This window comes from Taudactylus pleione, unplaced genomic scaffold (genome assembly GCF_031769625.1).
Source record: "Taudactylus pleione unplaced genomic scaffold, aTauple2 ptg000819l, whole genome shotgun sequence".
In the NCBI taxonomy this organism is placed as follows: Eukaryota; Metazoa; Chordata; class Amphibia; order Anura; family Myobatrachidae; genus Taudactylus; species Taudactylus pleione.
The window spans coordinates 849,212-865,901 of record NW_028285221.1 but is presented as its reverse complement, the minus strand read 5'-3'; the positions used below and the strand labels follow the sequence as shown (position 1 = coordinate 865,901).

Genomic DNA, 16,690 nt, shown 5'->3' with positions numbered 1-16,690 from the left:
TACACCTACATATACTGTCACATACACTGATATAACAGCCATGGCTTTCCCCATACACCTACATATACTGTCACATACACTGATATAACAGCCATGGCTTTCCCCAGACACCTACATATACTGTCACATACACTGATATAACAGCCATGGCTTTCCTCATACACCTACATATACTGTCACATACACTGATATAACAGCCATGGCTTTCCTCATACACCTACATATACTGTCACATACACTGATATAACAGCCATGGCTTTCCTCAGACACCTACATATACTGTCACATACACTGATATAACAGCCATGGCTTTCCACAGACACCTACATATACTGTCACATACACTGATATAACAGCCATGGCTTTCCCCATACACCTACATATACTGTCACATATACTGATATAACAGCCATGGCTTTATACAGACACCTACATATACTGTCACATACACTGATATAAAAGCCATGGCTTTATACAGACACCTACATATACTGTCACATACACTGATATAACAGCCATGGCTTTATACAGACACCTACATATACTGTCACATACACTGATATAACAGCCATGGCTTTATACAGACACCTACATATACTGTCACATACACTGATATAACAGCCATGGCTTTCCCCATACACCTACATATACTGTCACATATACTGATATAACAGCCATGGCTTTATACAGACACCTACATATACTGTCACATACACTGATATAACAGCCATGGCTTTATACAGACACCTACATATACTGTCACATACACTGATATAACAGCCATGGCTTTCCCCATACACCTACATATACTGTCACATACACTGATATAACAGCCATGGCTTTATACAGACACCTACATATACTGTCACATACACTGATATAACAGCCATGGCTTTCCCCATACACCTACATATACTGTCACATACACTGATATAACAGCCATGGCTTTATACAGACACCTACATATACTGTCACATACACTGATATAACAGCCATGGCTTTCCACAGACACCTACATATACTGTCACATACACTGATATAACAGCCATGGCTTTCCCCATACACCTACATATACTGTCACATACACTGATATAACAGCCATGGCTTTCCCCATACACCTACATATACTGTCACATACACTGATATAACAGCCATGGCTTTCCCCATACACCTACATATACAGTCACATACACTGATATAACAGCCATGGCTTTCCCCAGACACCTACATATACTGTCACATACACTGATATAACAGCCATGGCTTTCCTCATACACCTACATATACTGTCACATACACTGATATAACAGCCATGGCTTTCCACAGACACCTACAAAAACTGCCTCTTAAAGTAGAATGTCAGTGGCATGAATCTTAATTCAAATGACTTCCTCACATACTGTAAAATAGGAATCCAGCCATCTGTCATCCTAACCCTCTGTCCCATGCTCACTTACTACCCCATCCATGTCACCCCTGTCTGTCTGCCCATCCCCTCTAGAATGTAAGCTCTCACGAGCAGGGCCCTCTATCCTCTTGTGCTTATCCTTTCTTTACTTATATTATCTGCTCTATACTCAAAGCACCTAACCCGTGACTTTTGCCATCCTGCTTCTGTTGCAGCAGTGTTTATATACCATGTACTTGTATTGCATTGTCTTAAACTGTATGACACTGTTTTCTTGTTCTGCTCAACTGTCTATGTACTATGTCTATGTACTATGTCTATGTACTATGTCTATGCACTATGTCTATGTACTATGTTTGTGCACTATGTTTATGTACTATGTAAGGCACTGTGGAACCCTTGTGGCGCCATATAAATAAAGGATAATAATAATAATAACAATAATCTGTAGGCAGTGCTGCATGCGCTGGTTTTACAGATGTAACAGCGCATGTGCAGCACTGTTTCCAGACGCGATAAGGTAGTGTAGGCAGGAAAAGTATCTATTTCCCGAAAAGCTGTCATCGCAAAAATGACAGGTACCGGAATAGATACTGATGGAGAGGAGGAATGATGAATTCCACCTATAATTAGCTAGAACTCCATGAGAGTTCTAAAGCTAATTATCTCCAGAGAATTTTTACGTTTAATGAATAGGCCCCTATGTCCAGTGATCATCTATCTGTATTACTCCTGTACTGTTTACTCATAAATGAAGGGATTGTCAGAATTAAAGGCCCCCATACATTAGAGATTGATGCAGCAATCATGCAATCTCTGATGTATGGGGGGCCTTAACTCTTGTTGCTAATAAATTATTATTCATTTCACCTGCCAGCAGTATTAACCTTATTCAAGTATTGAGTACATCATATAATATATATATATATATATATATATATACACACACACACATATACACACACACACACCTTGGGGATCGTGGCAAATAGGCTCTGTGAGAGGGCAAATGTAGTGTTTGTTTGGTTTTTTTTACCTGTGGGGAGCCCTTTTAAGATCTTTCTTTGTGGCCCACAAACTTCTAGTTATGCCCTTGCATGCAAAGTTGCAAACACAGAGGCTCTGGATTTATTAGGAACCTACATGAGTCATCAAGTTTGCTCACACTGAGGTTCAAATTATACTTTTGTAGCTTTCTCACAGGGTTCTGGCAGACTGCCAATTTCCACTGGAGCCAGCCCTGGATCCTGTGTAATATTAAGTGTCCCCATTTTTAGGGATCGTGTGACAGTTGTGGCCCTGACGAAGTTCAAACCTAGGCAAAAACCTAATCCGTGTCAAACCACACAACAACCATGCCAATTTTGGTGGAGCTAGGTCCAAAACTCGGGCTGTGCATAAAGGACAAACAGATAAGCTTGCTCGCTTATTATATAGATTATAATAATGATTCCTGATACCGTAAGACTGAAAATTAACAGATTCTAAAATGATAGCGACTGTAATTCTCTCCTTACCAGCACGGTGTATACATTCTCTCCTTACCAGCACGGTGTGTACATTCTCTCCTTACCAGCACGGTGTATACATTCTCTCCTTACCAGCACGGTGTATACATTCTCTCCTTACCAGCACGGTGTGTACATTCTCTCCTTACCAGCACGGTGTATACATTCTCTCCTTACCAGCACGGTGTGTACATTCTCTCCTTACCAGCACGGTGTATACATTCTCTCCTTACCAGTACGGTGTGTACATTCTCTCCTTACCAGCACGGTGTGTACATTCTCTCCTTACCAGCACGGTGTGTACATTCTCTCCTTACCAGCACGGTGTGTACATTCTCTCCTTACCAGCACGGTGTGTACATTCTCTCCTTACCAGCACGGTGTGTACATTCTCTCCTTACCAGCACGGTGTGTACATTCTCTCCTTACCAGCACGGTGTGTACATTCTCTCCTTACCAGCACGGTGTGTACATTCTCTCCTTACCAGCACGGTGTGTACATTCTCTCCTTACCAGCACGGTGTGTACATTCTCTCCTTACCAGCACGGTGTGTACATTCTCTCCTTACCAGCACGGTGTATACATTCTCTCCTTACCAGCACGGTGTATACATTCTCTCCTTACCAGCACGGTGTATACATTCTCTCCTTACCAGCATGGTGTTGGCACAGTCTGACATCAGCCTGACATACGGCTTCAGGACATCGTAGTGGAAGGCCGGAGTCAGCAGTTTGCGGTGCTGGAACCATTTCTGTCCCGATAACACCAGTAACCCTTTCCCTGAGGACACAGACGTAGTAGTTAGGGCAGCGCAGGACACATTTACATTCACCTGAGCAGAAAATAAAGCTATAGGACGTTCTACAAGCAGATGTGATAGAATGTGCGTCACGTGGCCACTGGGTAATTGTGCGAAGAATTATGTAACCTATTTGTGTGAGGAGGCTGGAAAATGCTGTAAGTATGGAGATAAAATACAGACGTTGGACCATCAGTGATTTTATCTTCCATTGGAGCCATAGCTGCCGGGAGAGACAATATCAAGATTAGGACTTTGACAGAAATTGTTTAGGTCACAGTTGTCTGATTTCTCTAAAGCTCTTAAGAAATTGCTTCCACCAAATACTAATTCTGCCGCACGAATAACAGAGATACTAGTAATACAGATGTGTCCTCGTACATCTTACCTCCTTGCACGTTAAACGCCCTTCTAGTCGCGCCATGCCATGCTGTGACTCGGTAGCGACAAGCATTGTTTCATGTAACTTTTTACCTTCAAATTTGTCTTCTTCACAAAGCAATTCAAATATAATGCACAGGCAGCTTCTCCTGGCTAAAATTATATATGTGCGACTGTCTGTATCTGCATGTGACATGCTACGTTACAGTGTGACAGCCGCCCACAGTCATAGCTGTAATGTAACATTTCATGTACAGATACAGCCGCAGTCACACACACAGAACATAGGCATGCAGATACAGCCGCAGTCACACACACAGAACATAGGCATGCAGATACAGCCGCAGTCACACACACAGAATATAGGCATGCAGATACAGCCGCAGTCACACACACAGAACATAGGCATGCAGATACAGCCGCAGTCACACACACAGAACATAGGCATGCAGATACAGCCGCAGTCACACACACAGAATATAGGCATGCAGATACAGCCGCAGTCACACACAGAATATAGGCATGCAGATACACCTGCAGTCACACACAGAATATAGGCATGCAGATACACCCACAGTCACGCACACGGAATATAGGCATGCAGATACACCCGCAGTCACACACGGAATACAGGCATGCAGATACACTCGCAGTCACACACAGAATACAGGCATGCAGATACACCCGCAGTCACACACACAGAATATAGGCATGCAGATACACCCGCAGTCACACACACGGCATATAGGCATGCAGATAAACCCGCAGTCACACACGGAATACAGGCATGCAGATACACCCGCAGTCACACACGGAATACAGGCATGCAGATACACCCGCAGTCACACACGGAATACAGGCATGCAGATACACCCGCAGTCACACACACACAGAATATAGGCATGCAGATACACCCGCAGTCACACACATGGAATATAGGCATGCAGATACACCCGCAGTCACACACATGGAATATAGGCATGCAGATACAGCCGCAGTCACACACACAGAATATAGGCATGCAGATACAGCCGCAGTCACACACACAGAATATAAGCATGCCGCATATCATTTTACTCAGCAGAAGCTGCTTGTGCTATCTATTCACATCACTTTGTGATTAAAAAGCACTGAAGGTAAAAAGTCGCATGAACATACGCTCATTGCTACTTAGATGCATGGCGCTTACGTGTTACGTTTAATGTGACTTGTAGCACAGCGAGGTAAGATATATGTGGACACATCTGTAGCAGGGTTGTCTTTACAGCAGTGTGGGCCCTAGGCAAAGCAATGCACTGGGGCCCCTACCCACACATTCTCTGAAAATAAATGGTAATTTGACAAGGGAATTCTCAGCCAATGACTCCGCGTCAGTGTGGAGGGGTATGCAGGCTATTACCAGCTATACGTCAGCGTCTTCTCACACTGTCACAGGTCAAAAATTGGTCGAGGACCTGTGTTTTTTATTGTCTGTTTGAGGGGCCAGGTCTTGCTCTGAACTCAGGTATAGACTAGAGATGAGCGGTTCGGATTCTGTGGAATCCGAACCGCTCCGAACATTGGGGATCCGAGTCCACCCGAACCCTGTTCGGGTGTTCACCGCCTGACTCGGATCCCCGTTCGGGGCCGAACGGTGGCCGCCTGATGTTGGATTCTCACTAGAGAATCCAACATCAGGGCTCCTATTGTGTAGGGCAGAGCGCTGTGATAGCGCTCTGCCCTACACAGACACAAACACACAGCCGCCAGCGGCAGCTGTGTGTTTGTCACAGCAGCCAATGAGAGTCACACAGACTCTCATTGGCTGCTGTACGGAGGGAGCCGGCTGGAGCTCACACATGAGCTCCGTCTTCCGGCTCCCTCCGCAGCGTGTGACAGCAGAGCGGACGGCGCGGGAGCGGGGAATCAGGTAACTTTTATTTATTTATTTATTTTACTTGTCAAAGGTCCGGGGCCTGCTACTGGGGGGGCCTGCTACTGGGGGGGCCTGCTACTGGGGGGGTCTGCTACTGGGGGGGCTATACTACTGGGGGGGTCTGCTACTGTGGGTCCATACTATTGAGGGCCTGCTACTGGGGGGGCTATACTACTGGGGGGGGTCTGCTACTGGGGGGGGTCTGCTACTGGGCGTCCATACTACTGAGGGGCCTGCTACTGGGGGGGGCTATACTACAGGGGGGGGTTGCTACTGGGGGGGTCTGCTACTGGGGGGGCCATACTACTGAGGGGCCTGCTACTGGGGGGCCATACTACTGGGGGGGCATACTACTGGGGGGGCTTACTACTACTGGGGGGGCCATACTACAGGGGGGCCATACTACAGGGGGCCTACTACTGGGGGCAGCCTGCTACTGGGGGCAGCCTACTACTGGGGGGGCCATACTACTGGGGGGGCCATACTACTGGCGGGCCATACTACTGGGGGGGCTGCTAATGGGGGGCATACTACTGGGGGGGCCTGCTAAAGGGGGGCATACTACTGGGTGGCATGCTAATGGGGGGCATACTACTGGGGGGGCCTGCTAATGGGAGGCATACTACTGGGGGGCATTCTACTGGGGGCACTGCATAGGGGACCCTACTACTAAGGGGACTGCATAGGGGGCACCACTGCTGGGGGCATTGTGTAAAGAACACCGCTACTGTGGGCATTGTGTAAAAGGGGCACTACTGTGGGCATTGTGTAAAAGGGGCACTACTGTGGGCATTGTGTAAAAGGGGCACTACTGTGTGTCGTAACATAAATAAGAGACACTACTTTATGGTGTAATGTGAATCAGGGGCACTATGTGCGGTGTAATGTGAATAAGATTGTGCACTGTGACTCCTTGGGCCGTAGCCCACTATGTAAACAAGTACTGTGATTCTGCTGGCCGTACCCCACTGGGTGGGTGCACTACTTTTCATTTCTGCCACTGCTGTGTGGCAATGTGTCATAGATGTGCTGTATACTGTGGTGTCTGTGTCATTCTGCGCTGCTCTGTCGCTTAGTAACCAGTCAGCTCACTGCAACCTTTGGCCAATAATGTTGAAAACAATATTATGAGCTGTTATATGGTCTAAATTGACTGGAAATTAATGTTATTGAGGTTAATAATACTCTAGGAAGAAAAAAAAGACCAATTTATGTGATTTTAGCTTTTTTTGTCAATTTTTGTAAAAAAATCCAAATCCAAAGCCAAAGCCAAAGCCAGTCACCGCAATTTGGCAAATCCAAATCCAAATCCAAAGCCGGACGATGAATTAGAACCAAATCCAAATCCGGCAAAAATGGTCCGGCGCACATCCCTAGTATAGACACATCCCTTAGTTCTCCGGAGCCTCTTTTCCCTGTTTTACCTGGTCCTGGGAGTAGTTTACCAGGGCTGCGGGTCAGTGAGGATGAGGTGGTCAGGTTGTTTAATAGGATAAGGCCCAGGAAGGCTCCTGGCCCGCTAGCCAACTGGCCCCGGTCTATACTGGTATCTGTAACAGGTCCCTAGGGGACTGTGTAGTTCTGTCCTGCTTTAAAAATTTTAAAATTGTGCCGGTTCCAAAGAAATCCTCCATAACGGGCTTAAATGACTATAGACCAATTGCTTTAACGGCTGTAGTGATGAAAACCCTTGAATGGTTGGTGCTGACCTATCTGCAGAGGTGGGTAGTTTCCCTGCTGGACCCCATGCAGTTTGCCTATACTGTAGAGTGAACAGGTCAGTTGAAGATGCTGTGATTATGGGGCTGCATTACATCCTATACCGGGGATCTATCAGGCACCTATGCTAGGCTGCTGTTTGTGGGTTTTAGTTCCGCTTTTAACACCATTATCCCTGAGATTCTGTCCTCCAAAATGGCTGATTTGGGGGTTTCTGCACCCATGTGTCGCTGGATTGTTGACTTCTTACTAGGCAGGAACCAGTATATTGAAGCGGGGAAGTTCACTTCCAGTACACGGAAGACTAGTATCGGGGCTCCCCAGGGCTGTGTCCTTTCCCCTTTGTTGTTTTCCTTGTATACGAACGACTGTATTTCTGGGGACTCATTTGTTAAACTTTTAAAGTTTGCTGATGACACTACGGTCACAGGCCTGATTACGGGGGGTGGGATGAGTCTGCCTATAGGAGAGAGGTGGATCAGCTTGAAAATGGTGTGGCAGGAATAACCTAGAATGAAACCATATTAAGATGGTAGAGATGATCATCGACTTCAGGAAACAGCCTCCTATTGCTTCTCCCTTGATCCTAGCTGATGTTGCTGTATCCATGGTGGACTCTTTCAAATTCTTTGGTACTACAATCTCCTGAGACTTGGGCCCTGATTCAGAGCCGCTCGTTAGCGGCAGTACGCTCGTTAGCGGCAGTACGCTCGTTCCGAGCGATGTTCGCATATCTGCGCATGCGTACGGTTTATAATAGGCATGCGCGAACCAGTCAGTGCGGCCAAAAATCGTTTGTTCGCTATATAGCGAATGCCTGCTACTTTGAGTGACAGGATGAGGCATATGTGGGTGGTAACAGGGGAAGGTGAGTGAAAACGGGGAGTGGAATTCAGAACGCAGGCGTGTTTAAAGGTCAAAACGGGCATTTTAAGGGTGTGCATAATTAAAACAGCAGCGTCATTGACCACGTCACTGGGTTATTTTATAGTCAGAACTGCTCGCAAGATTGTGGTAGGAAAAACCAACCACAAGAATAGCGAGCAGTTCATACGCTGTTCGATGTACTCGATTAATCTAATAAATAGCGGACATGACGCATGGTGCGAGCGGCCAGGGGGCGTATTTTTTCAAATAAACGTCCGCATGTTTTGTTCGCTCGTTCAGACATGGAGGCGTCAACAGACCGCAAAGAGCGAACGGTTCATTTGAATAGCCACCCCCTTTTTCTGAATGAGCGAGCGCTAATTGCGTCCAGCTCTGAATCAGGGCCTTGAAGTGGGAGAAGAACACCAGTGTCATTGTTAAGAAGGCTCATCATAGGCTGTATTTCATTAGACAACTAAGGAAGTTTGATGTCCCGAGAGAACTGATTCTGTTCTTCTACTTCGCAATAATCGAGTCTGTTCTGTGTTCCTCGACTATCGTGTGACCAGTGCACGTGATATGGCCAGGTTAGAGAGTAGCCAGATCTGCGGAAAACATTATTGGCGTAGCCCTGCCTTCGATCCTTGACCTCCTATTTGGTGAGGGTTGGGAAATGGTCTAAAGCTACTGTGGGGGATGTGGCCCATCCTGGCCATGATTTGTTGCAATTACACCCGTCCGGTAGACAATATAGATCTTGCCGGGCTAGGACCTCAATACATGTAAATAGTTTTTTCCCGCAGGCAGTTATGCTGTTAAATCAGTAATAATTGCTTGTTAGGTGGTTCTATATGTATTTTATTGTATTAAACTCCTTTCTTTATTTTAAGCTAATTATATTTAGTATGGATTGTGATTGTGATTGGTGTGTAATTTGAGTCAGTGGTTTGGGAGACAAATTCCATGAATACTGTGTGTCTTATACTTGGCGAAATAAAGTTGATTCTAATGTAATGTTATTATAAGTGTTCTCATGTTACTGTCTGTCATCTCATGTTACTGTCTGTCATCTTATGTTACTGTCTGCCATGTCATGTTACTGTATGTCATCTCATGTTACTGTATGTCATGCTGTGTCATCTCATGTTACTGTCTGTCATCTCATGTTACTGTCTGTCATCTCATGTTACTGTCTGTCATCTTATGTTACTGTCTGTCATCTTATGTTACTGTCTGCCATGTCATGTTACTGTATGTCATCTCATGTTACTGTATGTCATGCTGTGTCATCTCATGTTACTGTCTGTCATCTCATGTTACTGTCTGTCATCTCATGTTACTGTCTGTCATCTTATGTTACTGTCTGTCATCTCCTGTTACTGTATGTCATGCTGTGTAATGTTATTAGAAGTGTTCTTATGTTACTGTCTGTCATCTCATCTTACTGTCTGTCATCTCCTGTTACTGTATGTCATCTCATGTTACTGTCTGTCATCTTATGTTACTGTCTGTCATCTCATGTTACTGTCTGTCATCTCATGTTACTGTCTGTCATCTTATGTTACTGTCTGTCACCTCATGTTACTGTCTGTCATCTCCTGTTACTGTATGTCATGCTGTGTAATGTTATTAGAAGTGTTCTTATGTTACTGTCTGTCATCTCATGTTACTGTCTGTCATCTCATGTTACTGTCTGTCATCTCATGTTACTGTCTGTCATCTCATGTTACTGTCTGTCACCTCATGTTACTGTCTGTCATCTCCTGTTACTGTATGTCATGCTGTGTAATGTTATTAGAAGTGTTCTTATGTTACTGTCTGTCATCTCATCTTACTGTCTGTCATCTCCTGTTACTGTATGTCATCTCATGTTACTGTCTGCCATGTCATGTTACTGTCTGTCATCTCATGTTACTGTCTGTCATCTTAAGTTACTGTCTGTCATCTCATGTTACTGTCTGTCATCTTATGTTACTGTATGTCATGCTGTGTCATGTTACTGTAAGTCATCTCATGTTACTGTAAGTCATCTTATGTTACTGTATGTCATGCTGTGTCATGTTACTGTGTCATCTCATGTTAATGTCTGTCATCTTATGTTACTGTCTGTCATGTCATGTTACTGTCTGTCATCTTATGTTACTGTCTGTCATCTTATGTTACTGTCTGTCATCTCATGTTACTGTCTGTCATCTTATGTTACTGTCTGTCATCTTATGTTACTGTATGTCATGCTGTGTCATGTTACTGTAAGTCATCTCATGTTACTGTAAGTCATCTTATGTTACTGTATGTCATGCTGTGTCATGTTACTGTAAGTCATCTCATGTTACTGTAAGTCATCTTATGTTACTGTATGTCATGCTGTGTCATGTTACTGTGTCATCTCATGTTAATGTCTGTCATCTTATGTTACTGTCTGTCATGTCATGTTACTGTCTGTCATCTTATGTTACTGTCTGTCATCTTATGTTACTGTCTGTCATCTCATGTTACTGTCTGTCATCTTATGTTACTGTCTGCCATCTCATGTTACTGTCTGTCATCTTATGTTACTGTCTGCCATCTCATGTTACTGTCTGTCATCTTATGTTACTGTCTGTCATCTCATGTTACTGTCTGTCATCTTATGTTACTGTCTGTCATGCTGTCATGTTACTGTAAGTGTTCTCATATTACTGTAAGTCATCTTATGTTATTGTATGTCATGTTCTCATGTTACTGTCTGTCATCTCCTGTTACTGTATGTCATACTGTGTAATGTTATTATAAGTGTTCATATGTTACTGTCTGTCATCTCATCTTACTGTCTGTCATCTCATGTTACTGTCTGTCATCTCCTGTTACTGTATGTCATGCTGTGTAATGTTATTATAAGTGTTCTCATCTTACTGTCTGTCATCTCATCTTACTGTCTGTCATCTCATCTTACTATCTGTCATCTCCTGTTACTGTATGTCATCTCATGTTACTGTCTGCCATGTCATGTTACTGTCTGCCATGTCATGTTACTGTCTGCCATGTCATGTTACTGTCTGTCATCTCATGTTACTGTCTGTCATCTCATGTTACTGTCTGTCATCTCATGTTACTGTATGTCATGCTGTGTCATGTTACTGTAAGTCATCTCATGTTACTGTAAGTCATCTCATGTTACTGTGTCATCTTATGTTACTGTCTGTCATCTTATGTTACTGTATGTCATGCTGTCATGTTACTGTAAGTGTTCTCATATTACTGTAAGTCATCTTATGTTATTGTATGTCATGTTCTCATGTTACTGTCTGTCATCTCATGTTACTGTCTGTCATCTTATGTTACTGTATGTCATGCTGTCATGTTACTGTAAGTCATCTCATGTTACTGTAAGTCATCTCATGTTACTGTGTCATCTTTTATTACTGTCTGTCATCTTATGTTACTGTCTGTCGTCTCATGTTACTGTCTGTCATCTCATGTTACTGTCTGTCATCTCCTGTTACTGTATGTCATGGTGTGTAATGTTATTATAAGTGTTCTTATGTTACTGTCTGTCATCTCATCTTACTGTCTGTTATCTCATCTTACTGTCTGTTATCTCATCTTACTGTCTGTCATCTCCTGTTACTGTCTGTCATGTCATGTTACTGTCTGTCATGTCATGTTACTGTCTGTCATCTTATGTTACTGTCTGTCATGTCATGTTACAGTCTGTCATCTTATGTTACTGTTTGTCATGTCATGTTACTGTCTGTCATCTTATGTTACTGTCTGTCATCTTATGTTACTGTCTGTCATCTCATCTTACTGTCTGTCATCTCATGTTACTGTCTGTCATGCTGTCATGTTACTGTAAGTGTTCTCATATTACTGTAAGTCATCTTATGTTATTGTATGTCATGTTCTCATGTTACTGTCTGTCATCTTATGTTACTGTCTGTCATCTTATGTTACTGTCTGTCATCTCATGTTACTGTATGTCATGCTGTCATGTTACTGTAAGTCATCTCCTGTTACTGTATGTCATGCTGTGTAATGTTTTTATAAGTGTTCTTATGTTACTGTCTGTCATCTCATCTTACTGTCTGTCATCTCCTGTTACTGTAAGTCATCTCATGTTACTGTCTGCCATGTCATGTTACTGTCTGTCATCTTATGTTACTGTCTGTCATCTTATGTTACTGTCTGCCATGTCATGTTACTGTCTGTCATCTTATGTTACTGTCTGTCATCTTATGTTACTGTCTGTCATCTCATGTTACTGTCTGTCATCTTATGTTACTGTATGTCATGCTGTCATGTTACTGTAAGTCATCTCCTGTTACTGTCTGTCATCTCCTGTTACTGTAAGTCATCTCATGTTACTGTCTGCCATGTCATGTTACTGTCTGTCATCTTATGTTACTGTCTGTCATCTTATGTTACTGTCTGCCATGTCATGTTACTGTCTGTCATCTTATGTTACTGTCTGTCATCTTATGTTACTGTCTGTCATCTCATGTTACTGTCTGTCATCTTATGTTACTGTCTGTCATGCTGTCATGTTACTGTAAGTGTTCTCATATTACTGTAAGTCATCTTATGTTACTGTATGTCATACTGTGTAATGTTATTATAAGTGTTCTTATGTTACTGTCTGTCATCTCATCTTACTGTCTGTCATCTCCTGTTACTGTATGTCATGCTGTGTAATGTTATTATAAGTGTTCTTATGTTACTGTCTGTCATCTCATCTTACTGTCTGTCATCTCCTGTTACTGTATGTCATGATGTGTAATGTTATTATAAGTGTTCTTATGTTACTGTCTGTCATCTCATCTTACTGTCTGTCATCTCATCTTACTGTCTGTCATCTCATGTTACTGTATGTCATGCTGTGTCATGTTACTGTGTCATCTCATGTTACAGTCTGTCATCTTATGTTACTGTCTGTCATGTCATGTTACAGTCTGTCATCTTATGTTACTGTCTGTCATGTCATGTTACTGTCTGTCATCTTATGTTACTGTCTGTCATCTCATGTTACTGTCTGTCATCTTATGTTACTGTATGTCATGCTGTCATGTTACTGTAAGTGTTCTCATATTACTGTAAGTCATCTTATGTTACTGTATGTCATACTGTGTAATGTTATTATAAGTGTTCTTATGTTACTGTCTGTCATCTCATCTTACTGTCTGTCATCTCATCTTACTGTCTGTCATCTCATGTTACTGTCTGTCATCTCCTGTTACTGTATGTCATGCTGTGTAATGTTATTATAAGTGTTCTTATGTTACTGTCTGTCATCTCATCTTACTGTCTGTCATCTCATCTTACTGTCTGTCATCTCATGTTACTGTCTGTCATGCTGTCATGTTACTGTAAGTGTTCTCATATTACTGTAAGTCATCTTATGTTATTGTATGTCATGTTCTCATGTTACTGTCTGTCATCTCCTGTTACTGTATGTCATACTGTGTAATGTTATTATAAGTGTTCTTATGTTACTGTCTGTCATCTCATGTTACTGTGTGTCATCTTATGTTACTGTATGTCATGCTGTCATGTTACTGTAAGTGTTCTCATGTTACTGTCTGTCATCTCATGTTACTGTGTGTCATCTTATGTTACTGTATGTCATGCTGTGTAATGTTATTATAAGTGTTCTTATGTTACTGTAAGTGTTCTCATGTTACTGTCTGTCATCTCCTGTTACTGTCTGCCATCTCCTGTTACTGTCTGTCATCTCATGTTACTGTCTGTCCTCTCATGTTACTGTCTGTCCTCTCATGTTACTGTCTGTCCTCTCATGTTACTGTCTGTCATGTCATGTTACTGTCTGTCATCTTATGTTACTGTCTGTCATCTTATGTTACTGTATGTCATGTCATGTTACTGTCTGTCATCTCATGTTACTGTCTGTCATCTTATGTTACTGTCTGTCATCTCCTGTTACTGTATGTCATGCTGTGTAATGTTATTATAAGTGTTCTTATGTTACTGTCTGTCATCTCATCTTACTGTCTGTCATCTCCTGTTACTGTATGTCATCTCATGTTACTGTATATCATCTTATGTTACTGTCTGCCATGTCATGTTACTGTAAGTGTTCTCATGTTACTGTCTGCCATGTCATGTTACTGTCTGCCATGTCATGTTACTGTCTGCCATGTCATGTTAATGTCTGCCATGTCATGTTAATGTCTGCCATGTCATGTTAATGTCTGTCATCTCATGTTACTGTATGTCATCTCATGTTACTGTCTGCCATGTCATGTTACTGTAAGTGTTCTCATGTTACTGTCTGCCATGTCATGTTACTGTATGCCATGTCATGTTACTGTCTGCCATGTCATGTTAATGTCTGTTATCTCATGTTACTGTCTGTCATCTCATGTTACTGTATGTCATGCTGTGTCATGTTACTGTAAGTCATCATATGTTACTGTATGTCATGCTGTGTCATGTTACTGTGTCATCTCATGTTCTGTCTGCCATGTCATGTTACTGTCTGTCATGTCATATTACTGTATGCCATGTCATGTTACTGTCTGCCATGTCATGTTACTGTCTGTCATCTCATGTTACTGTATGTCATGCTGTGTCATGTTACTGTAAGTCATCATATGTTACTGTATGTCATGCTGTGTCATGTTACTGTGTCATCTCATGTTCTGTCTGCCATGTCATGTTACTGTCTGCCATGTCATGTTACTGTCTGTCATCTCATGTTACTGTATGTCAAGTTACTGTCTGCCATGTCATGTTACTGTAAGTGTTCTCATGTTACTGTCTGCCATGTCATGTTACTGTCTGCCATGTCATGTTACTGTCTGCCATGTCATGTTACTGTAAGTGTTCTCCTGTTACTGTCTGCCATGTCATGTTACTGTCTGTCATCTCATGTTACTGTATGTCATGCTGTGTCAAGTTACTGTAAGTCATCTTCTGTTACTGTCTGTCATCTCCTGTTACTGTCTGCATGTCATGTTACTGTCTGTCATCTCCTGTTACTGTATGTCATGCTTTGTAATGTTATTATAAGTGTTCTTATGTTACTGTCTGTCATCTCATCTTACTGTATGTCATCTCATGTTACTGTATGTCATCTCATGTTACTGTCTGCCATGTCATGTTACTGTAAGTGTTCTCATGTTACTGTCTGCCATGTTATGTTACTGTAAGTGTTCTCATGTTACTGTCTGCCATGTCATGTTACTGTCTGCCATGTCATGTTACTGTCTGTCATCTCATGTTACTGTATGTCATGTTACTGTCTGCCATGTCATGGTACTGTAAGTGTTCTCATGTTACTGTCTGCCATGTCATGGTACTGTAAGTGTTCTCATGTTACTGTCTGCCATGTCATGTTACTGTCTGTCATCTCATGTTACTGTATGTCATGTTACTGTCTGCCATGTCATGGTACTGTAAGTGTTCTCATGTTACTGTCTGCCATGTCATGTTACTGTCTGTTATCTCATGTTACTGTGTGTCTTATACTTGGCGAAATAAAGCTGATTCTAATGTAATGTTATTATAAGTGTTCTCATGTTACTGTAAGTCATCTTATGTTACTGTATGTCATGCTGTGTCATGTTACTGTAAGTGATCTCATGTTACTATATGTCATCTTATGTTACTATATGTCATCTTATGTTACTGTATGTCATGTTCTCATGTTACTGTCTGTCATCTTATGTTACTGTCTGTCATCTTATGTTACTGTCTGTCATCTCATGTTACTGTCTGCCATGTCATGTTACTGTCTGCCATGTCATGTTACTGTCTGTCATCTTATGTTACTGTATGTCATGTCATGTTACTGTAAGTGTTCTCATGTTACTGTCTGCCATGTCATGTTACTGTCTGTCATGTCATGTTACTGTATACCATGTCATGTTACTGTCTGTCATCTCATGTTACTGTATGTCATGCTGTGTCATGTTACTGTATGTCATCTCATGTTACTGTCTGTCATCTCATGTTACTGTCTGCCATGTCATGTTACTGTCTGTCATCTCATGTTACTGTATGTCATGCTGTATCATGTTACTGTAAGTCATCATATGTTACTGTATGTCATGCTGTGTCATGTTACTGTGTCATCTCATGTTACTGTCTGTCATCT

General features: G+C 42.4%; 1 protein-coding gene across 1 annotated transcript in view; it reads right to left on the bottom strand.

Moving 5' to 3' along the window:
• LOC148474691 (cytochrome P450 4B1-like) overlaps positions 1–16,690 on the bottom strand; it is a 211,998-nt gene that overhangs the window by 167,450 nt on the left and 27,858 nt on the right. Inside the window, exon 4 of the mRNA XM_088458236.1 lies at positions 3,570–3,697. Coding sequence (XP_088314362.1) covers positions 3,570–3,697 — 128 coding nt within the window. The remainder of the gene's footprint in view (positions 1–3,569; positions 3,698–16,690) is intronic.